The sequence below is a fragment of the Neodiprion fabricii genome, chromosome 5 (assembly GCF_021155785.1).
Source record: "Neodiprion fabricii isolate iyNeoFabr1 chromosome 5, iyNeoFabr1.1, whole genome shotgun sequence".
In the NCBI taxonomy this organism is placed as follows: Eukaryota; Metazoa; Arthropoda; class Insecta; order Hymenoptera; family Diprionidae; genus Neodiprion; species Neodiprion fabricii.
Window position 1 is genome coordinate 23,302,344 of NC_060243.1, and position 27,836 is coordinate 23,330,179.

Here is a 27,836-nt window from a genome sequence, read left to right on the forward strand (position 1 = left end):
GAAACACCTGCATGGATCAACGATTCCTCGTAAATATGTTTCGACAATGGATGGAGTCGAAGTACCCAAAATGATACTCTGCTAAGATCTACGGAGCCTGTTGCTCTAAGAATCAAGAAACTTTCAAACATGCATGCATTTTACCGGGACAGCATAATCCGCGTGATAAAACTCAGATAAGAGTTGAAGCTTTCGGATTATCAATTGCGAATAATACGATGGCATTTGATATTTTAGTCAACGGTTGCGGCGACTATTTTGACGTTCGCTGCACGGAGTGTCGGCACGTTTTACCGGGGCTTTAGAGTGACCGCAGGTTCAGTAGTCACTGCGTTCTGACAGCATCACAGGATGGTTTGTTATAACCGTGCTTGGTGTACGGAAGTTATTGAATCCAGTTTGTTTGATTGACAAATTGTAGAAAAAAAAATTGTATTACGTAAAGTCGTGAAGCGGAAGATCCATACGAACTCAATGTAAGATGTACCGAATGAGTGTGGGAAAAATGGCCGCTGTCGGAAATGACACGGATGGGATATTTTTCAATAGTAGCTTTGAGAAACCGATTGATCACACTCACAGTATAAATAGTAAAAATTGGTAATTTTTAGAGTCTGATCACTCGCGAACAACCATACACACGATTAAACAGAATCTTGTTATTAGAAATGTGGTGACTTCTGACACGCGAGATGACTTAGGACGCTGTAATTACTTCACGTACAACGAATTTCCTGGCTTGAAGGATATCAACTTGTTACCGCTGATAAAATATTCAAGACTACAAGTAGTAGTCAACTAATTCCGAATACCGCGTTAATGAAATTCTAACGCACAAGAAGAAAACGGATACAATGTTAGCAAGCTGCTTTACCTCTGAGTTTGAAAGCAAACCGGATTTATCCGATAGGCTACGAGTAAATTCAGGTTCTACGCTCACTGATTCCATGTGAACATAAAATAATTACTATCCTTGAAATAGGGAGGGGGAAAAATGTTCGATCATTCTGGGCGTGATATGTGATGCGTTGTTCTCCAATTATATAAAAACAGAGAATCTGGTTTCAGATTCCAGTGATCAGTTCGATCAGAGCGGATACAAAAATCTTATCTTCCCTCAGCTTCGAATACCGCTTGAGTTTTGTAAAATCTAACAGAGAGAAGCGTTGTAAATCGACAGGCCGATTTCATTGAAATTTTATACAGAAATTTCTGAGATATGTAAAGAGAGCAGTGATTCAGGTTTTCACTGAATCGTAGGATGGACCCTTTGACGGTAGCCACGCTTGCGGTGGCATGCTTCGTATTGTACCGGATAATCAATTTTACAGTCAAGCTGTTTAAAGTTGCTTTGCTCTTCGAATACCCGCTAAACGCTGAGGAAATACCGAGTCTACCTTTCATAGGCCATGCGTATCTCTTTATTGGGGGTAATGAAGGTAAGCAAGATCCTTTTCTTGTCGAATTGGTGAATGAATCTTGAGTAACGAATAGTATTATACTGAGGCACTATAAAATGTGCAATTGCAGCCATATTGAACAGGATAAATCAACTGGGGAAAAACTATCCTACGTGTTGTCGAGGTTCAATTGGTGACCATACAGCGTTCGTCATAACTTCACCTAAACATCTGAAGGTAAAGTAGTCCGATCATAATCGAACACGGACGGAACTTCGAGATCTGAGTTAATTCGTCATTTTAGGACATACTCCTCAGTCCGAAGACCATTGAGAAAAATTACTTGTACGAATTCGGGCGACCCTGGATGGGGAACGGATTAGTCACAGCTCCTGGTAGGTGAACGATGTTACTTCACTATTTGACTACAAGTGAGATATATTGAGCCTCAAAGACTTTCATTGCGGACAACTGAAATCGAATTGAGTGATCTGGCTGTAAGCTTCACATGCGTGAATGACGATGCATGTCTTTTTTTTCATAATAATTTTTCCAGCACATTCAACTCCATTTCCTACTGGTACTGGTGGACTTCATATGTCGCGTAATCATGGCAATAATCATCGTGATTACTGACGTAAATCGTCGGTGTTTTTACGTCCACACGTACGTTGTCACGATGATAATCACGTTTATCGGATCATGTCTCGCAACATCTCAATTGTCGGCATCATCACCGTGTTGGATTCATCCATTTGCCAGATCTGAAAGATTGAAAATGTACGTGACGTACGATCGGGTGAAAAATCTGTCTGATTGAAAACATAACGAATCGAGATTGAAACGGAGCAAATGAAGCCAATCAAGTCGAATCTGATTCAAAGAAGTGTTTGCAAGGCAGATGAAAACGTTTCATTTCGGAATTTCAATTATAAATATCTTGTTATTATCACATAAGAGAAATCGCCTCATTTCATCATTTTTTCACTGAAAAATCCGTAAAGTTCGTCATGCTGCATTCAAAAATGGCTCGATCCATTCGCAAATCAACTTCTTATAAATCGTGTAAGACAGATTCTTTTTTCAGTGCGTCGGTTCGCAATGGGAGTATGGTACATGTGACCTTAATCACTCACAGATAGTAAATTCCTGATTGGACCAGAAACACGTCATTGTTTATTACAGTTTGACTTGATGTGAGACGATCCGTTGAGAATTCAATCAGAACCCAACCTGGTTGTCATTTATTAGAATCAGACAAGCAGTATCGATGTTTGAAAAAAACAAGTGTAAAATTCTGGAATTTCTCTGATCTAGTTGATATAGTGAGGTGATTGCAATTAAATTTCAGTATGTCAACATCTTCGCCGCCATTTCGAAAATTTTTACAGTTTAATGTTTCTAATTTTTTTTCGACAATTAGCATCACTGACACTGATTGAAAGCTCGGTTTCATCACTTTTTTGTTTCCGCATTTCTTCGACCTTACTGGACAACCTATTCATTCTAGAAGAAAACGAAATATTATCCGTCGCATATTGATGTTGAAAACCACCCACTGACACATGTATTATAGATACTCCCCTATCGCTATGGGAATTGGATTTCAGATATACGAATAGATGACCAGTGAATACATTTGGCCATGTTTCTCTATCGAAATGCATCTCTTGGGCAATTGGTCTGTGTTGATATCCAAAATTTTTGCCGAATACTAGAGAATTTTTCGTTACAGCGTCAGTATGGGAAGTGCACCGAAAACTCATTCAGCCGTCCTTTAATTCCGTGGCTCTCAAGTCTTTTGTCAAAACATTTGCCACTCTGTCAGGGACACTGGCCAAAAAGATGGAGCAACACTTGGACGGATCGGAATTCGAAGTACGCAAATACGTTTCGCTGTGTGCATTGGACACAATCTGTGGTAAGACAGCTGTAATTTCGGGAAAATCAATTATAGCCATGTGAACAATACATTTTTTTTGTAATCCGAGGCAAGTACAATTATACTTTACGTGTCACAGCGACGGCTATGGGCATCAACCTGAAAGCAATGGAGACCGAGAAATGTGAGTTCGACGAAGCAGTAACTAAGTAAGTAAATTGGAGTGTATTTTTCGTGGTCACCACATTATCTTGCTCAATTACACGTTGTTCTCACGACCCGAAACCTAATCACTTTATTTTGAGCACAACGTTGTTTGAACAATCCTACCTGAATCTTAGATTCATATTTTTCCGGGTAACCAATGCTAATCCTCAGATTGTGCAATAATTCTGTCTTCATAGGTTGATAAATAATATCGTCAAACGAGTCGTTAGCCCTTGGCTGTACCCAGACTTCATTTTTAACCGTACTCAACTTGGCACGGACCAAAGGAAACACATTAAGTTTATACAAGAGTTTGGTATCAACGTAAGTGTTGAATATCTTCATTCACATAATCACGGTATGCATTGGTCATGTCATTTTGCGGACAAAAAGTACCCTATCACCCGAATCCTTTGCGGAGTACTTTAAAAGGGAATGAGGCAAGATAACCTGCAGGACAACTTCAATCGAGAGTACGGACGAATCATTCTCCTAAAATTCATTTCTTTGACGTATTGAGTATATGATATAAACGATGACAAAACTTGACGATGTATTCGGATTCAACATTCATTTCCACTGGTATTCTGATTTCGCGTTGTTACCGTTCGGCACAGTTTCGTTCCGATATTGAAAGTTCTTGCAGTCGATTGTTTGTTACTATTCATTTGGAAGCATATTGTTTGAGCTGACTAAAGAGGTAGATTCATAGAACAGAACGAAGTAACACGTTATTTCGTAGTTGGAACGATTCACGACATCTACACCGACGTTTGTTACGCGCACTTCTGCTCCACTTGACCAAACCCGATGAAGTTACCAAGCACTCAACACTTGCATAATACAATAATTCAGCGACCTGCGATAAAAGCTGCAAGAACGAAATTGAGCTCACGCTCCGTCGCGGAACTCAGGCAACGGCCGGGGCAGTGTAAAAATTAGTTGTACAGTTAGTTTTTCAAATGTCGCTTTCAAGGTTGCAACAAGAATTAAGATAGCTTACAAAATCATCGAGAGATTCCCACATATGCGTGACGTCCTGATCACGCGTGACTTTTATGATGTTACCGTCGATTCTTCGCTCAGTGCCGCCGAAATTCGATTGAAAAAAATGAAACAATACTGAAGTTTCACTTATCCGCTGGCCTGCACAATTTCCGCTCTTGGAGTTTCGGATCCATGACCCTCGTCTCCGTGCTATTTTCCAATTTTTTTGCAATTATCAACACGTATTCCCTGGTATTGCGTTCCCGCAAGGGGTTCAAGAATTCGTTTGTAACGGGCATCCGCATGTTTCGTTCTAAGTTATGAACGATAAGCATATTCCCGTAATTGTTCCCTCCTGTCTGGGATACGCATTAAAACGAAGTACTTCAACAGAGCAACAATTGGTGGACGTCTTAATTTATCAAAACGGCCAAAACGCTGGTGTAAACTCTGAGGGATAAATCAACAAATAGTACGGTTTCATTTCAGGTCATCCGACAGAAGAAAGCAACAATCGTCCATCGTAGTGATGAAGGAGTATCGGCCGATAATGAGCAAGATTCTTTTGGCAAGTACCACACAATCCAGATGTAGTCTTACAGCACCACGATAGAGTTTCTGTTCCATTGGCCGTGAGTTGTACTTGAGGCTTTCTGCCCAACAACTTTGACATCTAAAAACCAGGATAACAGTAGATTTCTGGTGCCGTTCATGAATGGGTGAGGTGTGCTGCATGCCGATTCTTTTACTTTCACATTTTTGTATCAGGTAAGTCCGCGGCTGGACCTCAGATACTGATAGAAAATCTCCTGAGACTATCGATCGACAACAAAACACTGACAGATGAAGACATCCGGAATCATGTTGATACGATGATCGTAGCTGTAAGTATAACACAGTGATACGGTCATCGCGGCGTAGCTTGAATAAATTGTTATACTCGTCAGTTTTGTGATTCATTGAGAACGGAACAGTTGGTCCACCAAGACCATTGTCGACTCGCTATGAGATGCATCATTTGCAATCTCACCATTAATATTCTCTGTTAGGGCACCGATACAGTGGCCAACACGCTGAACTATGTTTTGTTGATGCTGGCATCCCACCAAGACATTCAGGTGTGTTTGTTATGCGGGTATATATTATGTAATGATCTTACAGAAGCAAGCATTGCGTGTTGTTTACCTTTTATAAGGCTCTACGTACAATGATTCGCTTTTTGTATCATCGTTTAGGAAAAAACATACCAAGAATTGTGTGACATTTTTGGAGAGAATGTCTTACACGATGACAGTGAAGAGTTACAGTTTACGATGGATCACTTGGCGAGAATGACGTACATGGAAAGAGTGATGAAAGAAACTATGCGCCTGTTCCCGGGTGCGCCCATAATCGCCCGAGAGGCAACGGATGAATTGGAATTAGGTTCGCAAGCTTTCGTCATTTAGTCTATTTTTCTGCTATCGTATCTCAGTGTTTCCCTTAATATTAAGTGATAGGTATGTCATTCGAAGACGGCGTATCGAGTTACTCCTACAATGATCAACCTTTTTATAGGCCAATTTACTTTGCGAAAAGGGACTTCGCTCATGCTTAATATTTTCGGCGTTCATAGAAGTGAGAAATACTGGCCCGACCCTCTCAAATTTGATCCAGACAGATTCTTACCCGAAAGATTCGCGACACAAGAACCATACTCGTACTTACCATTCAGTGGGGGACGAAGAAATTGTATCGGTAAGGAAAGTACTATAATTGACAACTAACTTACATCGTTATACTAATAATTCATCGAGATTCTCCGACATCGTCGTCAATTTCATATTTGGTGTATTTTTGAGCGAAAGATTATTGCTCAGAGTTTGAAACACGCTTACAGAGGTACCGATGCCGTGACTTCCAACGACTGAACAAGTTTCTCTCAATTTCAGGATCGAAGTACGCTATGATCTTCATGAAGACAATCACCGCAACGATTCTATGGAAGTACGTTCTGACCAAGGATAAAGTAATACCAGTCAAAGATTTACGGCTGACGTTCGATATTTTACTGGGATCTGTTTATCCCGACACCTTAAGGATTAGGAGACGCGTTAAATAGCATGCTTTTCAGTAAAGCAACGTCTACTGCATAGTATAACCCACGTACAGTTATCAATTATGTTTCGTATTAAAGAATGCAAATAACATTACCACACTGCACAAGTTCATTGACGTTGAAATCGACTGGTCTTTGATCTCATTCAACGGGGCTTTTCTCAGCTCGAAAGCGATTAGTGTTAGATGAAACTGTCCGATTTACTGAGAATTTTCGTACAAAATTCTCGTCACTTTTTTTAACTATCCAATATTCTCTAAATAGTGGACAACCAAGAGCACGTAGATATTGCTTAAGGAAAAATGACTGTTTACGTTCGGAAAATCATCCTGCGATGACTAATTTTTTTTCCTCGTCCATTTCGTTGGCAATGGAGACTTTCGTCCTGTAGCACGCCGCCCGAACGATAAACAGTGACGCGATACCGGCAGATATTCTCCATTGTCAACGTTAGCTACTGGGAAAAAAAATTAGCTGTCGCAAAATCAACTTCCTTCCTTATAGGTGCAAGCCATGATACTTGTATCAATATGGTTGAAAATTTTCATTTCATAGTGATATTGCTGAACATGAAATTGCCAAAACTGAACGTGTAGTGTTGAACGATACATAGAGTAGAAGAGAACAAACGGAACCGAATGGTTCTCGAAAGATATTCATAAAGAGTCATCTCTCTCATTTCCAGTGCGAAAAGCCTATTTAACGAAATGCCAAAACACAAATCACTCTGTTTTTGGCCGAACTTGAGTCGACATATGCTTATGAAATATGACAGGTTTTCTGTCGTAACTTTTCGATGTGACGGACTCAATAGTCACGTTTTCTTCGCCGTAGAAGGTGATATTCACGAAGGCTTTTCATCGCAGAATGGAATCTTGACCGGTAGCCGCTTTCGTGGCGGCGTGTTTCATATTTTACCTGGTAATCGAGATTATAGTCGAGCTTCCGAATATCGAATTGCTTTCGGAATACTCGTCCGATGTTAAGGGGTTACATCCAGTCCAAACTTATCAAAAATTATTATTCTTTTTCTACATAATAGTCTGGTCACATCTTTTACGAATGTTTTCGCTTGAAGCTAACGTCGAATTTTCAAAATTTCCAATTTCAAAATTGGTTCCTGCGACTACATTACGTGTACCGAAGAAGAAGATGTAAGCTGCGTCAAGTAATGTCCGAGCCGAACAAGCTACTAAATCGGTTAAACTGATCAGCCTGTGATTGAGCTGTGAATGCGAAAGGTCTTTCATGCGACAGAGAAATCGCCGATTGAAGGTCACAGATATTTTAATTTCATCCGTTCCGAAATTTGTGTTAAAACAAGAGTCAAAACCGACGCGTTTATACCTGAACCACATTTTCCGGTGTGATGGGGCTTCTATCTCAAACACCGTTTCATGGATTAACTTCAAAATTCGCATACACACTCCTTTCAGATTCTGCACGCGTTTTTGATTGGATTTTTCGATAAGGTTCACTACTTTTCGATGATACCTAAAATAGGGGCGATTATCGGTTTAAAAGGCGACGATTCTGTTCAAATCGTCATGCATTTCTCATTTTTTCGAATATTCAAAACCCCGATCGGTGAAGCACAACTATTGTCATCTACGTTGAGACACATTTCGAATTTTTAATTCCAGATATGGCGCTTCGCCACTATAACCCGTACTGCTTAGTTCCGCGAAAAGCGCAGAGGTTCAATAATATCGTATGGCTGGAAATTTTGAACGTCTTTTTTTTAACAACAAACCGACTGTAGGTACATCCCAATAGTTTGTGATCACTAACCAAAGATTGAATGATTACTTCAGACGTTTTGGTCCCTCAACCTTACTACTGTCAGATAATCTCTGGAAACTATCCGACGACAAGAAAACACCGACAGGAAAATCGGTACGGGATCACGTTGATACAACGTGGGAGGCGTTTCAATTTTCTTCTTTCGGGCAGCGCTTAAAACTTCGAGTGTATTTTAACAGACGTTTGAAAGGTACGAGCTAAAACTTTTATCATCCAACTGTCGCAGAACGGCAGCGTTATTAGCTGACCCGTTAACTGAAGAATATATCTTTAGTCAACGGCTGACCATCGAAGGGCATAGCCGCTCGAGTCCGGAATCGGCGAGAAGGATAGCGCGTATTTCTAGTCTGGAATGTAAGTACTGAAATCATTATACATCATACATCATCATACATAGTATGAAAGTTCGAAACCAAAGTTTGGATGTTCGTATGTTCAGAATGTGACGTCACCCGAAATTTTTTTTGTCTCAACTTCTTCGATCTATATAGACGAAAATCAGCCAGCCGAATTCCTCAGTCCGGAAACAACCGCGCACTAGAGAGGACGTAATCCATAACTGCGAAGGATCAAGAATCGGAACGGTTAGAACTCCGAGTAGTAATCTCACGAAAGGTTCGGAATATAGAATTGCGGTATATAAGAATCGTCAGCACGATGTGTCGCAATATATCAGAAGAATCAATAACTCATATCGTATTAGAAGCCAAGAAATATAAATTTATGATATCAAAAGTCGTATTCAATCTTTTAACGAGATAAAAATTTTGCGGACGAAAAGATGCGCCCGATGCACCAACGAATTTGTTTGATTCTACATGTAAAACATTTTAAAAGTCAAAATAGATTAGTCGGATAGACTCGGAATGTGAAATCCTGGTGGTTAGCCATCTGTACGGTCACTTTCGGAATACCGATCTTTCCGAATCGTACGATTCTGAATAACGACCCTTCTACATTTTGAATATCCGTTTTTCGCCGTTTCTAGACGACCAAGTTCCAACTTTCATTTTTATAATCATTGGACATTCGAGAATACGAATCTTTCTCCAAATTCATTCTCCGGAACATTGACTCTGTGCATTATCAAATTCTGCGTCTCTGAATTCTTGGATCAACGTTTTCTGAAGTGAGTGGTTTTGTATAACAGAGCCCTCTACTAAATACATTTTAGGTAAGCTGCGGCTTTTTATTCGGCACCATTCGGGACTTAAAATTTCTGACAGTATCTGTTCTCACATATTTCTTATCCGAGTTTATTAAATTCGGAATTCTGGCCATTATGATCTTGGGTCTTTCTGATTTCTCACCCCCACCCCATCACGCAACATCGTTAGTCTCGTCGAAATGATCGCAACCATCTCTAATCGTCCGCAGCTGAGGAGTGAGCAGCGAGAAATTCGGTTTCATTTCAGTTACCTAATGGAATGCCAAGCAGTCGGTCAGTGCCGTGGAACAGACGGTCTTTATCATTTTTGAGATTCCCCGGAACTCCCCGGCAGTCCGATGGCAGGCAGCTGCCTCTTTCTGACACGAAACCTGTATATACTCGGCAGTTCATCGTCTATCTTCTCGCGAGAGGAGATCATTGTTCACGGAATTGAATACCCGAGTCACGCTTTCGATGCGAGGTAGCTCTCTCTATATATCAGCTCGACGATCTGTGTACGTAGTGTGTTGCTGTACGGGAAGAAGTCGGGACTAAAAGAACACGGCCGGAACCTTCGATTCGACCTCCGTCGAGTGTACTTTTATAAGTGCGAATGTTCGTCAAACTTAATTACGTGCGATACGCGATACGTAATTTCGACGATAAATTATACGTAACTCGTTAAACTCAATTTTTTAATGAAAATGTTTTCCATTAGGAGATTAATATTAATGGTCAATGGAATTTTTTCCGGTTCAAAGATTAGTAATTAATGATTAATGGAAATGCCAATGCATTAAAAAGGTTAACGCATTATTTATAACCCTGTTTGCCATGGAGATCTTGAAACCTCGCGGAAAAATATCGAATCAGGACTCGGTCGATGCAACTATTTCATCGGGATTGTTTTTTTTTTTATTTTTTGTTTGGTAAAAACAAAACAATTACTTGTTACAATGACCAAAATTTGATTTCTAAAAATACAGAGACGAAATTCTTTATATGATATAATAAAACTTTTAAAAAAAAAGGATCAATTTTTCAGATCTAGAATCGAGTAGAACATTGGTATTGAACATATCTGACTCAAATATGCAGCAAACAATTAATAAACAGAACAAGTTAATTGGATCTCAGAATCAGTGTATTACGTCAATAATTAGAATATTTGAACAACCTTCAATTTTCATTTACTGTCAACTTTTCCACCAATATTGCTGCTTCATAAATATTAATTGTTCTAGATGTCAAGTATAACTTGAGCTCTTGTTTTTCAAATTAACGTCATTTACTAAGCGGGTTAGGAAATATTCCATAGTAAGAATGTAAGTGATAAGATCGTATGTCTTACCTAAATACGGATCAAATTTCTCTAATAACTGATGTATCAATCTTTAAGAGAAAGCTTTGACAATCATCTTCTTTGATAAGCTCCGTCTTGTGAAATTCTTAGACATTTTGTGCTTGAAAGAATGTGATCAAGACGCTTTAGATATTTCATTGGATAGTCAGAAGCAGGACAAAATAATTAGAGAAATATCCTTTTGATAGAAATTGAAATAAATTTATTCGTCAGAATTGTCGCGCGTAAACTTTTCTAACGAGACTTTCGTATATTTTTCCAAAAATATATGGGGTACACAGATCTGATTTTGAATAAAAAATTAATCCACTGCACCAAGTGGTGAGCAAAGTAAGGATTCCGCTTGTACATTATTCGTTGTTCATTTTCATCGGCCAAATAACTTCACGGTTAAAAAAAACTGTTTGAATATTGTTGGAATTACGAAAAACGAGGTACGCCTAACAATTTTGCGCTATCGTCGATCCTTTTTTGGTAATTGCGACGCAAAATCAGTTTGCGAGGTTTACTCTACTTTTTTAGCTAAACAAGGCTTTAACGTCAATTTATCGTTGCACGAGCGTCAAATTTTCGCAACAGTTGCGCGAAAATATAGCAACAGCGACTGTAACGAGAAAGAATAGTAACGGATACTAAGACTTTCCTAATTTTCGTTTTCTACCTAGAAATACATTTTTCGATTTCGGTAAAAAATGAAAATAGTTAAGGACTGAGCGGTAACCTGAACTAAAAATTTCTCTGAGCGTAGGTATCCATGTTCATTCCGCATCCCCAGCAACTATTCATTTGCCCGAAACGTTTCAACGCTTTCAAAGCAGTGCCTTGACAATCGATGCCTGCACGGATAGTGCATCGTTATATTTCACTCGGTGAAAGATCCATCGAACCAATACCTGCAGGAGAGACACCCACGTACCACGCATGCTTCGCCATCGCAAACTCGCCCCTCGGTACCAGCTACATACTCGGATGGTACCCGTTTGTCGAGCCGAGCTGGAAAGCGGGTTAATATTTGATTTCGGATTAAGGCACTCGAACTTGCCGTCCCTGCGGCGAGAACAGCTTCGGAAAAGCTTCCGAACGGCGAACCGAGCATGCAGCACCATCGGCGTAACGCCTCCTGGCTCTGCCAAATAAACAGACACACAGCGATCGCCTCAACCATGAGAGACCAGAGCCTCACTCCCGATAATCTCACCCGAATTTTCTCACCCCTGACCCAAAAACGGCTATTTCGTCTATGAGCAGATGGCGACGAGATTAAACTTTGATTGCAAATCCAAAGGCACTGGAATGTTTGTGCACGATTAGGGTGTTGCTTAAGAAAGTAATTTTCGAATTTCGACTAGTACGTTCCCCAAATCAGTTTACCATAGCGAATACTATAGTTTAACTATAGTTTAACTATAGTTTAATTTCACGGTTACAGTATATGTTTTGGAAATATTCTCCACAAAGTCTGCCTTACACGCACATGACATATTTTCAAGACTTTTTTCACACAGGCTGTCTTCCAAACAGAGAATTTTTTAATTTTTTCTCTTTTTAAAACGTATCTAGTGGCATTTTTATTCGGCACTTTCTCTCAATTAAATCGAGTGTTTTAATCAGTTATTCCTCGTAAACTTAGAAATCTAAAATTGGAAGGTGCGACCCCGATCGATAGGAATAAATTTGATCATCGAAACAATACCTCTTTGGAATGACATAAATTTATAATCGTAAACGTCAACTAACGGCTTACGATTGTTATTAACGTTGAAGAAATCACAGCATTCTACGATATGCGATCCAAAGTGTGTGTAAACATTTTCTCCAGTTTCGGTGAATCCGTTAGTTCATTTTTTTCCAAAGCACCATAATTAACTCAAAGTCAAACATCCAAGCCAAGCCAATTTTTCAGCTCCCGTCTAGACATAACCACAATAGTACGCTGTTAGAATTTCTTGCGCGCAACCGAGAATAAAAAAGAACATGTTTAACCCTTTAGATCCGAAGTCCAAGTCTAATTCGTCGACTCTTGAGATTACGCCAGTTTCAATTAGTCAAATGATTTTCGGTATCTCGTTGTCAACGAGTATGCTCCCCGAAGAGTTGCGAATCGATAAAAGGGCGATGCCTTTCATTAATGTTGTAGAACTTGAACGAATACGTGGCCAAGCGACGCTAGGCTTTAGATACGGAGAGAAGAACCGGCCTCGAGGGACGGTTGGGAATATTCGACAACGTGTATCCCGTGATACGAATCCAGCGTGAAAAGAGGCCTCGGAGAGTTCATTTTTTCCCAGACAGAATGGGCATGAACAGGGAAAAGACGGTTCATTCATTAATCATCTTGGAACTGTTGAAGGCACGTGCCACAAATACTCGAGAAAATACTTGGGGAATTTCAAACTGCTGACGCTCGGTGAAAGAAACGGTATTGCCGAATAAAGTGAATAGAATGACGGGGGAAAACGCGTGGAAATTTTTATTTTATTTTTTTCTATCTTGTTTGCACTTCGTGTGATGTATTTTGAAGGTATGTAACGATAGAAATTCTTGGGGGAAATTTAATATCACGGATTAAGATTTGCGAATATGTCGAATAGATTATTTGGTCGCTGAAATTCACGCTTCATTTTCTCACGCATCTGTATTATTCGCTTGACAGCTAAAAATGTACGTGAAATGAACAACGCCGGGAAATGATGAAAAATTGAATTAAAAATTACGAAATTACCTTCAATAATGAATTGAATTATTTCTCAAACCTACTAGAACCCTGTGAAACCTCGCAAGATCATTAATAAAATGATCTGAAAATCTGAAATCTATTAATACCGCATGAAGTTTTCTGAAATCATTCGGAATCATTGAATACATGTAACCCTATAATCCGAAAATCTGGTGTCATCTGAACTTGAAGGGTGGTCAATTATTTTTTACGGACAAATACAAAATTTCACAACTTCGTAGTCTAGTGATAATTTTCCATTCCGAACAGAGAATGGGTTGAAAATTGCAAAATTTGACACATTATTAAACTTTCTGTTTTGAAGAAAATGTAACCGAGGAGTCCGGATTCAAAAAATGCTACTTGTAGATTTTACGATTAAATTTTGAACCTTATTTTTATTTAATCACGGTGATTTTCAACTCAAGCGCTGCGTTTTGCATTTCACAAGTAAGCGTGCTGCAAAATATTCGGTTCACGGTTGAAACGCGGTAGACTTATCATGTTTTGTACAACGAAAACTACAGTTTAGCTGGGCAACGAAGCTGCGTGACAAGCACTTTATCGAGCGTATAACGACAATAAAAGCATCATGGAAGTGGGAACAAATGCGCTCCCGTAACTGCCAGTTTGGTAACGCAGAAACCGGGCTGTTCACCAACTGAAAATCAACCCACGGACGCAAAAATCCGAGCATGACCGCGATTTCTGTGTTTCACATACCAAACGACTGCCATAAATCGGACTGAAACAATTAACCGCGTGGAATCGCGGAAAAAAGAATTCAGCAGAAGGTGAGCGTATCGACTCCGACTGATGAAGTCCCCGAACACTTTTCCCGAGGGTCGCATCTCCACATTGAGTCGGCCGTTAACTCGGAAATCGAGAAAGAAATTTTATAACGTCGAAATTGAATTCACTGTTTTTCCATCAACTTTTATTTCCTACTGTATCACAGATTTTTTTCACCCGACAATATCCGAAGTTATAAGAAGGTTCTCACATTTGGGTCCCTCTTTGGGATTCTAAGCTTTTCGATCATGAGGGTTGAGATAATTATTAATCGATTCGTATACGTATATAACGGAGTCACTGAAACTTGTAATAAAATTATCGAATTTCCTGCATGTAAAAACGGTTTTTTCGTTTTTTTTTTCTTTTCTTTAATATCACGAAATCAAGTACCAACGTATAATCTGAATCCATTTTCATCCAACCAACGACAATTCAACAGTACCCTTTATGCGATTGCGGTAATTTCACGATTGCGGTAATTCGCTTAGTCGTGCCGCTACGCACAGCGCTGTGATAATATGATGTAATTCATCACCAAAGCTCACGCGATCGAGAAAACTAAAACTTCTCAACCCGCGCCGTACGGCGAGAGTTTAGAAGTTTCGTAACACTGTGACGGAACACGATCACGGTAGTTTAAAATTTCCATTTCACCCGATCACTCATCACCAGTCAAGACAGACGAGCTTCGAAGCGATTCGTCACCTATTTTAGACCAGAAACGAATTTGGAATCTTATTGGCGAGTGACATTAAAGCTGACGGTGAAATACAGTGATTCGATAGTTGTAACTACATGAATAAATGAAAAAAAAAAAAAAAAAATAGGTTACGAGAGTCATTTCGGATTCAACTATTTTTTGCTTTCGAGATGAACGGGTAAATACAAAAAGCTGTAAACGGTATGCGTTATTCGATCGCAGATGCGTTAGGTGTAGCGCATGGTTAATTAATGCAGGTAACGATTCAGCGGCACTCGTTACCTTTTCTGGATCAATGGAAAATTCCATCGAGGGTCGAGTCAATGGAACGCTTTCAATAAAACGTGACAGGAATTCTGAAACAAACCTGAGTGTTTCCCGTCATCAAAACCTTTTATATTACACGGTACTGTACGCAGGATATGAATCTGAAGGATATAAAAGCTGCTCTCGATGATACGTTTAAAAAATAACAAAACCGCAAGGAAGAAATATTTTTTCCAACTTCCGTGCGGTTCCTATTGGGACTTGAAAACTTCACGAACATCCTTTTCAGAGAATATCGCGAAGAGGTACGTCAAACTTTTTTTTCATTTGAAAAACAAAGGCGGAAAGATGGAAGAAAAATAATTGCGTTTTCTTCCAGCACCTCTTACGCACGCAACTTCCAAAAGTTTTTAATTAATCAGGACCACGTTCACCTTTTCACAGAGTTTTTTGGTTTTTCTTTCCCATAACCAGGTATTTGCGTTTACCTGTGAACAGAAAATTCTCCTCCAGCTCCACATCCACGGGTTCATTAATTTTTGGAAAACGTAGGTATTTACCAATCTGTTTTGCACCCGCCAAAAATATGCTAAAAAGAACTCGCGAGAGCAGAATTAATGGAACGTCTTCAGAAATTTCCAAAAGATTTTCAAAAAAACATTTGAAGAAAAACAACTGATTCGCAGGGAAATCGAATAAATCAAGGATAAATTTTTTAATGGAATTACCTTTCCCGTCACCTCGTAATTCTAACGAAAAAAAAAAATCATTCGAACATTCTGAGATGATTTTCAAAAGTATTTTTATTCGCGTAACATCTCAAACCAACGAAAGTCTTCTGTGAAAAATATGGCAGATACGTTAACGGATGTGAAAAAATTCAATGCCTTTTACAACAATGTCGAGTGAAAGAAAAGAAACCGTAACTCTTTTCCTGTTTCGGATTTGAAAAAAACAAATATCATCGTGAAACATTGATCGATCGAAAAATCTTGGAAAGGACTTCGCGTTCTCCTCGCTCATCTCGAAAAGTCCGCGTGTATCGACCGAAGCCCTGAAAGCTGATCGCAGAGACGCGTTGCGTGCAGGTATTTTTTATCGCAAAAAGTATCAACTCCCAAGCGCACCTGACTTTTCCACTAGGTGCAAACACGAACGGTATGGAGGTACGGTAGTTATTTTTCAGGGTTTACGCGTATTACAGTTGACGCGATAAGGCCGACGTGCGGGAAAGCGCCGGAGCACAATAGCCAACGAGGATGTAAACGTGGACGCGGATGAGTCGGCGGGAAATTAGCCAACTTGAGACAGCAGTAACGGAACGGGTACCCAGATATCAGGACTCCTAAGCTGTTATGCGCCCGGCGTCACATTCGCCACAACGAACTTCCAAACTCGCTTACCCAAATTTACATTCCCCGCTACTGTTATTGTAATATTATCATCGTCCCTTATCTCTCGCTCTACTCCCTCCCCTACCAACTTCAGGCAAACGTAACGCCCCGCATCTCAAACTCTGTTATCCGCATTCAAGTTTCGGATGCATAACCGGCACCTGGGAGGACACGCTTATCGATTAAAGTCAAAAGCTTGAGCATTGCGACGGGTATTGTTAATTCCCAACAAATTTCCGTTATCGAAAGAAATGAAGAGTTAAAAAAACTCGCGAAAAACTTGTTATTAAAAGACACAAGGTGTGAACTGTAAAGAAAATTGTTCGAACCAGTATTTCTAGATGTAAAATCAATCAATGTTGTTTTATTATACAAATTTCGAGCGATTTACACTTTTTTTTATGAAAAATATACACAGCTTCTTTTTTTATAACACTATTGCATAAATCAGAGGTTTCTAATTGGTATAAATGAAATTGTAGATACTGATTAGTTTTTGGCATTCATTCGACCATCCGTTCGTTTGCAAGATTAAAATACGCCTTTTATGCAAAAATAATGTTCATTGTAAAATAACATGTCGTAATAATTCTTCTGCGACTAGTCTATTCTACAAACAATAACAGTTTTTTGCTATTTCTTTTGCTGTACTTAGGTTTTAATTTTCTTTATCGTGCTCCAAGCCGTTTTCGGATTTCATTTTCGTACATTTCTTTTCACTTTTCGTTGCGATAAACCTTTTAAATTTGTTTTATTTTGACTCGTAGTTTAAGTTTGTTTAGCGAAACAGAAACACGCGCGTTGTAAAATTGAATAGATTGACAGGTTTAAGAATAAATTGAAACGCGTACTACGGGGTATTAATTCGATGTTGATTGTTCGGCGACTTCTCGTAGAGTGTGAACTGGTAAAACTCATTCTTTCAGACACGCTACGTAACTATTTTCTTTTTGGATTTAAATAGTAGGAACGCTGTTCAAGTTCTAAAGATAAAAAAACAACTCTATCAAATATACAAAAGTATCACAACACGATCATTGGTTAGGTTTCTTTAAAAAATAGTATTTCCTTAGCGCAAATTCATCAATATTTAACATAATTTTGAACATTTTTCCGATCTGCACCATGTGTTCAGCAGATGTTTCAGTTATGTGCATGATTTTATGACTCACCGATGGGTTCCCGGTTGAATTATACGAACACAATTAATTACACAACGATGGCACGTGAAATACTCACGCGGTATAAGGTAACAGACGCGTAGATAAGGACGCCTGAAATCATTCCCGTGTAAAGTTATGTTCAGGTGAATTGGGTCACGGATTTACACTTCGCTACGTCACGCGCCGTTCGACAACAAACACTTTGCACTGTACCTGAGCTAATCCGATTAAAAAAGCTCGTCCTTCCCGCGTCATGTATCCAACCTGATAGAATTACCCTCCAATTAACTTTGTTACGCGAACCAACACGCGTGATGGAAGAATTTCACCGTCCCTGTAAAAGGTGAATTTTTTTTTTCTTTTATTTTTACGCAGGATCCCTCCACGTTCCGTACACCTATTCGCAACATTTTTAATACCGAATTCGTTACAATTACATCGCAATTTTACTCCAAAGACATGTTCCATTACTTTTCGGATACCGTGGATGCGATAATTACCTTCAACATATAACAGAAACGTAGAATATGTAAATGAATTTTGAACAACGTCGATATTTGTATCATGATGAAACCTAAATGTTATTACCGGGAAATGCGACTGAGCGAAACGTATGAGAAGAAAATTTATCTCCACGTGATTTGTGTAACGATTCATTTCTGAAAAACGTTTTTCACGATTAATTGAAGCTGAGCAAGCAGAGCAATTCCGGCGGTCAAAAAATTATGTATTTGTGTAATTTTTGCTCTCCAATTGTCAACAGTTACGGTGATTAAGATGGAATTCAACTATTCAAATTTTTTCTCCCATCTGAAGTGGATACTGTTGGAATTGAGTTCAACTTAATCAACTTAAGTAGCAGTTTCGAACCGCTATTCACAGCTGTCTGATTTTAATAATGTTTTGAGTCAAGCAAAGTAGATAATAATCGCAAGAGAAGGCGAGACGGACTGTATACGAAAAACTGTAACGTAGTGGCGTATTTACCGAACGTCGGAACTTTCCTGTTGCTGAAAGTAGAAGTAAAAAGTAAAAATAATAGAGAGAAACAGAGAAAAACGAAAACACGATAACCTCCGAACCGCCCCGCATGCAATGAAGATACGATGCAACAATAGAGATCACGAGCGGGAACTCAGCAACGTGTGCATGTGATACATAGCGTTAATAATGCCGGCAATCTTTTCAGGCAAAAAGTTAGTGCGGATATGGAGAGAACCGCGGGTCGAGACCGCGGCACAGCGATCCATAATGTAAGCTAAACTTTTATTACGCTATGGCGCGCCTGTTATTCACGGAACAACCTGCGGCGAATCGATTTACTTATTCCTAATACAAAACTCTCAAGCGAGCCTTATCACTCATCGTACGGCACCCATACCGCCATAACCGACCGATGGTTGGAAAATTGTGACGAGCATCGAAGCAACCTTCGTCATGGTGTACATTTGGAACGGTGAACTCTCAGAACATTGAAGAAGGATTTCCAATTTAGTCAGAATTATTTAATGAACATTTTCAGACATTTTAAACGTTTTCGGTTAATATTTCTAGCAATAGCGTTAGATTAGATTGTCTTCGGAACAGTTCTGATAAATTTTATCACCAGTGTGGCCGGACTAAGATTTTTGTCTCTGAAGACTTTCAATTGCAACATCTAACCACTATTTTTACCAAACAGTCAAACCGTTTGATTTCATTAAAGTAACTTGACTTGGTAGGTTGAATGATTAACAATTAACGAGGATCGTCAAACGCTGAATGTGTTGCAAATTTCCGTTAGAACGTTGAGCGTATTCCATCATAATCGAGACACCAAGGCGGCAGGCTCTCGTCTCGTGATAACGCCTTGACGCGGCGTCCAATTTCTCGAACAATTGGTGACAGCGGTGGGATGTCAATCCTGAGGCTTCAAGGGAACGGCACAATTCCTCTGACAGACCGCAAAAGGCTAATACAGTACTTCGCATGCAGCTTGTTACCGCACGGAGGACGTGCCAGGATGGAACATTGTCTTGATAAAGACGTCTCCGAGGAGGTAGCGGTGATATACAAGCTCGGTGCGATAACTCGAGGGACTATCTATCGCGGAACTACTGCGAACACGACCGCAGTGGTGTCCTGCAATTGTCAAAGCCGCTCTGATCAGTTTTCGAGATTCAATTTCGAATGGTGAAGCTGCAGAGGAAAACTTTTGCAATAACAATAGCTACCTACGTAGTCTGCAGGTTCGTTCGCGAAACGCGTTCCACGATCCGAGATTCTTCCGCAGTGTCTCGTATACTTAAAATACTTTACTGCCACTCTCCTTCCCAATCACTTCGAACCACCTCTGATAACAGGGGCCGAAGCTAAGCTGAAAGTATTCCAATTCGCCGGATAAACAGCGCCGCAAATCCTGCGCCACATAAAACGAGAACGCACGTTCGGTTCAATAAAATTTCACACTTTGAGCCACGTAGTTACAGACTGCCTCGCAGTACTCGTACAGCTCACGTGGTATAAAGCTTAATATTCGGTCAACGTAACCAGACGAAAATCCATTTTCAAAAGCTCCTCGCAACATTTTATCCGTGTTAATATTTGACGGTGTTTTAAAAATATACAGAGTATTGTTTTAATATGTTTACGGAGAATTCCAATTTCATGCTTCCCCAGTTTTTAAAAAAGAACGTTTATCCAAGAGGAACGCATCGCAGAATCCGATATCCACATTTTTGAAGAGAACTTTAATTTTTAAATTTTGCGTTGAAAAATTGAATTGTCGATCTTTTGCCGAAATATTAAATCGAAAATCATTCGGAAGATCATCGCAATAATATTTCAAATTTATAATAGGCTCGGAGTCACTCAACGTAATGGAAGACGTAAAACTTGTTACACATAATTTTAGGATTTTTTTCAATATGATGCAATTATACAGCCTGTGCTGTAGATAAAATCTGATCATATGAAATCGGAAAATCAGCCAGCTTTGTCTTGTCGTAATAAAATTACGATTCTCCCTTTCCAATATCAGTATACTAAACATAGTTCCACGATTTGAATAATACCACCAATCACTAACCATCATCAAAATGCTTGGATATAATTCTAGCGCTCCGAAGTTCACAATAATTCTTCGTACGAAAAATTCATCAGAGCTCGGGGTCCACATGGATTGAATAAATAATGTAATTTTTCAGATTCGCGGTAATAATTTTGAATAATAATACTTTAATAATAGTTTAGTTACAGTGAGTTGCAAAACACAGATTCATTAATATAGTGTTTTTAAGAATAATATCAATTATTTTTAAATTTCCAGTAAACCTCCTCCCTGGTGAAAACGATTTCTCCAATTCGGTAAAAATTTTTAGAGAAATCGGAATATTTTCTACAATTTTCTACAAATAAATTGTTCTCGTACAAAATTGTAAATACGCATAGTTCCTCACAAAAACTCGTATATTATCACGAAGTTTTTTTTCGGTAAAATATTTACAAAAACCATACAATTTTTGACGAAAACAGACAATTCTCCAAGACACGTTATTCGTATTTACAACTTATTGCAAAATTATGGGCAAGAACTTCGCAGTGGTAAAAATGTTCGCCAGGGCTGTAACACATTTCGACGAACACCGGTCTAATTTCTTCTCGCCAAACAAGATAGGAGGGTTCGACTGAAGCACAGACACCGTAACGCAACACCGCGTAGCTTTGTGAAGCGCATGAACTATTCCCGACCCTCACCCTCCCTGGAAAATCGAGCACACACGAACCCTCCAGGGGGTTGCGATGTGCCGTGGTTTGTTTGGGCGTTCCAAGAAGGTACAAGGTATGCATACACGTGTAGGCAAGCAGGTATTCCGCGAACTCGGCTACGGATGTACGTATAAATTTCAAGAGTGTCGAAACGAGGGCAGCAAGGTGGTGAGTAATATCGGAGAGCAGCAGATATTACGGGGCGAAGGATTTACCCGGAAAATAGCGCGCCTCCAGTTTCGGCGATGATAAATCGGGCTCAACTATCTAACCGTCGCAAATGACGTCGTTGCAAGCCCGGAGACGATCCCTTCTCGCGAAAGAAATTTAAGGTTCTAAAACCTTATCTGTCTCCCACTATCCGCCGTTTCAATACGTACTTCAACCTGCTGGCCACCCGAGTCCCCTCCATTCAGAACGGAGGTCATTTGAACCAGAAACTTTTTTGCACTGACCCACGTTACGACTCATCCTTGCTGGAATTTCCTGAGTGGGTCCTACCACCTCGGTAAAAAAAAAAAAAAAAAACTTGCCGGACAGAGATTTGTGCGTTTTGTTTTCCAGCGAGCGTATTTCGAAAGATTTTCATGGTACCGTTACTATTCTTTCTCATTACGATCGCTGTTACTATATTTTTTTGCAACTGTTGCGAAAATTTAATGCTCGCGCTAAAATAAATTGACGTTAAAGCCTTGTTTAACTAAAAAAGTAGAGTAAGCCTCGTAAACTGATTTTGCGTTGCAATTACCAAAAAAGGATCGACGACAGCGCAAAATAGTTAGACGTACCTCGTTTCTCGTAATTCGAACAACATTCAAACAGTTTTTTTTTTTTTAACGATACCTGTTTTACTCAATTTTTCTAGCTACCGTAAGAAATGAAATTTTTCTCAACGAGGCACGTAAAAATAAAAGTGTTTCTTCCCGATGGACTAAGCATACCTCCATGTTTTTGGAGATGCTGAATCCGAATCCCGAGTCAAAGTTGCTCCGTCACCTCCAGAGTTTGGGTTAAGTATAGGATTTTCCACACTAAGTTGCGCATCGGAAAATCTTGCATCGTTCCAAACAACGATGATCGAATGTTTCAGATAACAGTACTCAAAATCTGAGTGTAATTGATGTCAACATGTTCGAAACCATACAGGAAAGATACTTTTATTTGCGTTTCGGCGTTATTACCATTTCATGGAACCTGATCTGTGACCAATCAAATCGAAAAGATTATTCGAAAGAAGTCGGTGTCGCCGTTAAAATTTACAAGTTTCTGTACTGCGTAAATTGTTGCAAAATACACGTTGTGACGTATCTGAAAACGAAAGACCAGCAATACAACATATCGTACCTATAGAAATCCAGAGACGTCAAGACACGAGGCTTCGTAATTCCCACCCGAGAATAAACGTCCGTGTATAGGGACGATCATTAATCAAAAGTACCATTAATTACGAGGGTTAACCATCAATTGGACGCGTGAACCTACCATAAATTCTTGAGAATATTCGGGAGGGATTTTTTGTCAAATCCTATTTTCCGCAACGGTACGAAGCACGTTGAGCTCGGCTATGTTAGACGGTGTATTATATCCTCACAGAGTGACGTGAAATCCATTATAGCACAAGGTCTCATCTGCAAAAAATACACACCGCAGTTTATGTACGCAACAAGTTTACTCCCCTGCAACGTATCGCCTGATATACTCCCAAGGGCTAATGTAAGTGGGAACGGAGCCAAGTGTCTTTCGTCTTGGGACCGGTACAGCTTTCGAAGAAAGTCTTCGGCATGACGTATTAAAACATTTCGGATACCGCACGTGTGAGAATCGAGCCTTGATGTAAGTTAAAGCTTGGAATCGAAACTTTTTTATTATTTTTTTGACGAACTTTTCGTCGAACGAGAGTTTTCGTATAATTTTGTTTCTTTGGTGAGACTCGATCAGTAATCTTGGATCTTCGAAATCCTGTCACCATTGTCAAAAAGTTTGTCTCTGCCCAACCATAAGGCTTGTCGTGTGAGTAAAATATTGAGATAATTATTTTCAATCAAATCATTACCTATTAATGTAAAATCTGACGATCGGGTTAACGATGAAACCTGCTCACGCCGTAAGCTGCATTCCTCGTGATGCAGGAAATTCGGACGTCTTAAGCTTTGGAATACGTCAGACTCAGCATCCGCGACGAAAATGCTGACTATCTGCTTACACTAATTGGACACGGTGTACATGACGCAGCGTCCATCTGTCAAAAATTTCTATAAATTTGATGCAAATGTTACGAAGCGAGAGCCACGAGTTCGATTGGAGTGAAAATTCATTCAGGAATTGACTTCGAAATTGGATGAATCATTTTTATCACATTGTAACGTTTTAAAACGTTGCAAAATAAATATAGATTCGCGAGCTTATTTAGTGAGTCTGATTAAAGTCGCAAATAAAATGTTTTGGAAAAGCTTTAATAGCAGAGAACGTGTTTCTAGTTTAAAGTCTGAAACAATACTGTTTTCACAATAATGTTGGTTGACGCAGCAACCTTATTCTTTTTAAAGACATAAGAGGCGTATAAACTTCTTTCATCTACGATGATTACTGGATCATTAAAAAGGGGGTAAGACGGATGGTTTCGCCCCTTGTAACAATATTATAAGTGATCAAATTACCACATTTGGATCATCACATGTTGAAATACGTTGAATGAATTGAAATTAGATCAACTCGCGATGTGTACCTGAGTGAATAGTAACCCTATTTGCGACGATGTGGATCCACTCTCGACGAAGTTGGTTCAAACGATGCTGCTGACCAGCGCATCCGGTTACAGCATTCCAAACTTCACTGGAAAAATGTGCACCGGCAAACAAGAGCGATAGTTAGATTACCCGAGGCGAGCCACCCTTGACATTATATTGAATCGTGCACGGAAACGTATCTCCCACTTCGAAGGATTTCCACTAGGAAGAAGGACAAAAACGCGTGTCGCACGTCACTGAGGGAAGGAATTTCCGCTTGAATATCTCGACTCGATGCTGCTTACAGGTATATGTATAAATATATCCGCTTACGCACGGAATTCGAATTGTTACGTCAGTATATTTTACAGTCAACTGCGCAGATTCGTGTTTACGGTGAAGTATCGGAATTAATTCAACTTACATGGATCAGTCGTTGCCTTGGATTTATCATCCTACGACATCTTCAAAGTTTTCTAATCCGTGAAGCTTTGAAGAGAGAAGCAAGCGGAAAGAAGGTTGTACTTTAAATTCCAATGATATGTCGTTTGTCGAAAGATTCGAAGTGACTCTTAACCTTTACGCTGTACACTGGGATTAAATTAAATGTCGCAAAAATCGTTAATTCATGCTTTTTTCCAAAAATTCAACCTTACTCGCTGAAATAAATAACTTTTTCTTCATCCCGCAATACCTCCATATATTTTTCTCAGCTATCTTTATCTTGCGTTACTCGGTTAATATTAAGCTCAAAATATTAAAAATTCAGCGAGTTATATTATTTTGTATTTTGTTGTTTGAAGAATTTCTTTTTCACTATATTCAAAATTTCACATTGCTAAATACAACTAATTAATGTAACAGTTGAAGAGTATTCGAGAATTTTCTCAAAGTATTTGAATCAACGTTTCCGTTTCTACGCAATGATTTTTGACGCGTGGTCTCCGTAAGGTCAAAAATACTCTGTGCCTTGACCGAGGTTCTTCTAAAGATTCAATCTCCTTGAGAGCACAAGTTTTTCCAATCATTCGAAATGATCCAATTGGATGAGTAAACACGGGAATGAAATATTTGATCCAGGGCGATGTAACGATAAAATTCAAGTTCGCTAAGAGGTTGAAGTACGGATAAAAATACAGGGAGCTGTGATAAATAAGAAAATTCAACACTAAAGCGTGTAAGAAAATTTGATCATCGTTTCTTGGTCCATAAATCTGAGGTTATCGCGTATCTAGGTACCTGTGCCGAGGCAACACCGTGAGCCCCATACCTTATACCGGGAGTACAATCTCAGGGGGTGGAAGGAGATGAGGGGGGGATGGACCGATATCTCTGGATGTTGTACAACAACACAGAAGAACCCGGGGAAAAGTAGGTATAACGTTTTCTGAAAGGGAAGTAAGAGGGACCGTGTGCCGTACTCGATATCTTTATGCCAATCTGTCCGCATATGCGAAGAACATGTAAATACGACGCCTCGCAAGTGGCGTGGCTGACTGGAGTAGGTGCCGTTCCCACTATGATACAGAGGTCCTTTGACTTCGCCCAACAAAAATGTCGGGAGATCCAAGGTAATGTAATAAAACCAAATACCCTTATGGATCAGATGTATTATGGTTCCCAAGATTTCACCCCTCTCTCTCTCTCTCTCTCTCTCTTTCTCTTTCGCGCAGAAAAAAATATAAAAATCCCTATCCCTCCGCTCCCGTTTTATGGACGACATAAAGTATCTTTAATCAGACACAGCGCCGCGCAGGCTGCGCGACATGTTCGGCCATATAACTTTCCTCTCTATCTGATCTTTCGCAATTCATCAAAATTTCTATCCAACTCTTCACCGGCCAATGTTGGGTCGCGTGTTGCTGTTTCGTCTTCTTTGAACCTGGATACGCGTCGGGTTACACGTATTACTTCGGCATATACGCGTCGCCATTAGCATCGCGTTCCCGTATCAGTTTGACGACACCTTTGAACAATAAAGGGTCTGGAAACCCAGACGTCCGACGCCCACGATATTTTTTTACTCGAAAAATTTTCCTCTGTGCTTAAAATGAATCCGTCGTCACAAATTATTCCAACTTTCCCTGAAATTTCACTGGCTTACAGTTCTGACGAAAACTGTTGCTTCTGTTCTTTGTTCTCGATGAATTATGATGTGAATAAATTTTTTTAACAGCCCCTGAACTCGGTCAAGTAAATTTACTAGTAACGTGCTGAGTAAAATTTTCTGCAAACTCGTGAAAACAAAGTTTAACTCCGAGCATATTGTTGTACACATATTGTGTCAGATCTTGAAAATTCAGCATTGCGAATCCGATCAGCAGCCCCGAGAACCTGTGCATAGAGTTTTTCAGCCGCATTGAATCAAATTTGAAAATTTTCACCCGCCACGTAGGATCCGCTACATCGAATCATCGAAATCTCATTTCAGATTCGTAATCAGCGACCGGGAAAACCCTGGAATACTATCTTGTTATAAAAGTTGACTAAGCGCAATAACGTGCGACTCAAAGGGTTGATCTTGTCTCAGCGTGTAGGAGTATAAACGCAATCTATGAAGTGTGGGGTAATCATTCCGAGAGTTGATGTAGCATTACAGAGGGTCGAGCAACCGTTGCAGCTACCGATGTCCGACACGGAAAGCCGAGTAAGAGGGTGAACATTTTTATTTGAAAGCAGGAACGACCGTAAGGGGAAAATAAAGTAGTTACGGCCAGGGTATAAGAATTAGAGACGGGCTAGAATTCTGATAATTTTCGCAGTTTACTGCCTTCCCTTTACAACGCGCCGCTCCTGGCCGGCATGTATACCGGCCACACTTCCTCCCTTGGGAACACTAGGCCCAAGAGCTTGCAGGGATAAAACAAGATGGCTACTCGAGTCCTGTTCTCGCCTGGAGGGAACGGAGCCGCAGTACCACTTCCGAGGGATGACCCGCTGAGCCCCAAACGGTCCTACGGAGTAATTTCGCCGAGGAAGCTGCAAGCTCGACCCGACTCGGAACTTCAAAAGCCGTCAGAAGTTGCTCCCCAATTTATTTTTCCCCCTGCCGCAGCAACAACTTTCGAATTAAGCATGTCGCGAGCTTGTATCGCAAAGTTAACGTTACCGTCGGTAGCTCGTCCTGTAAAAAAACAATTTTCCTATCGTCAAGAAATTTCGTTGTTCTCGCTGGAAGTTCGGATTACGAAATGTTGAAGTTTCAACTCGAGTTTCAATTTTTTCACATAATCGTGATAGACTCGAGCCTTGAATTGTTTGTATTTTTTTTCTTTTCACACACCTCTGTACGATGTATGTGTTTTTAATTCACGAAATTCATGGCGATACTGCAACATGATTGCATTGATAATGACGATGGCTTGCGGCAAAGGTTTAGTGTAGACAACTCTCGTCGTATTCGCGCCACCTCTAGGAATATAATGTCTGGAATATTTT

At 39.8% G+C, this 27,836-nt stretch overlaps 1 protein-coding gene and 1 long non-coding RNA gene across 3 annotated transcripts; one reads left to right on the forward strand and one right to left on the reverse strand.

The window, feature by feature from the left end:
* Positions 1 to 1,017: 1,017 nt before the first annotated feature.
* On the forward strand, positions 1,018 to 6,755 carry LOC124182839 (cytochrome P450 4C1-like). Of its 2 annotated transcripts, none has more exons than XM_046570590.1 (12): positions 1,018 to 1,439; positions 1,531 to 1,637; positions 1,705 to 1,795; positions 3,136 to 3,321; positions 3,422 to 3,491; positions 3,687 to 3,813; positions 4,966 to 5,044; positions 5,245 to 5,360; positions 5,526 to 5,594; positions 5,712 to 5,901; positions 6,034 to 6,213; positions 6,356 to 6,460. In XM_046570590.1, exons 1-12 carry the CDS (start codon positions 1,262 to 1,264, stop codon positions 6,370 to 6,372), a joined length of 1,410 nt encoding a protein of 469 aa, XP_046426546.1. In that variant the 5' UTR covers positions 1,018 to 1,261; the 3' UTR covers positions 6,373 to 6,460. The 2 variants fall into 2 exon arrangements, with proteins under 2 accessions (XP_046426546.1, XP_046426544.1); XM_046570588.1 differs by having other exon boundaries at positions 1,047 to 1,439; positions 6,408 to 6,755.
* A 7-nt stretch (positions 6,756 to 6,762) lies between these two features.
* Positions 6,763 to 25,880, reverse strand: LOC124182840. Its single transcript, XR_006870872.1, has 4 exons — positions 25,870 to 25,880; positions 12,628 to 12,629; positions 11,601 to 11,611; positions 6,763 to 6,880 (listed from the first exon to the last, which is right to left on the reverse strand). It is a non-coding gene; the product is annotated as an uncharacterized LOC124182840 (long non-coding RNA).
* Positions 25,881 to 27,836: the final 1,956 nt, after the last annotated feature.

Coding starts and splice junctions, on each gene's coding strand:
- LOC124182839 (XM_046570588.1), top strand. CDS start 1,262: ATGGACCCTTTGACGGTAGCCACGCTTGCGGTGGCATGCTTCGTATTG. Junction 3,492..3,686: donor TTCGACGAAGCAGTAACTAA/GTAAGTAAATTG, acceptor CTGTCTTCATAG/GTTGATAAATAATATCGTCA. Junction 5,361..5,525: donor TTGATACGATGATCGTAGCT/GTAAGTATAACA, acceptor ATTCTCTGTTAG/GGCACCGATACAGTGGCCAA.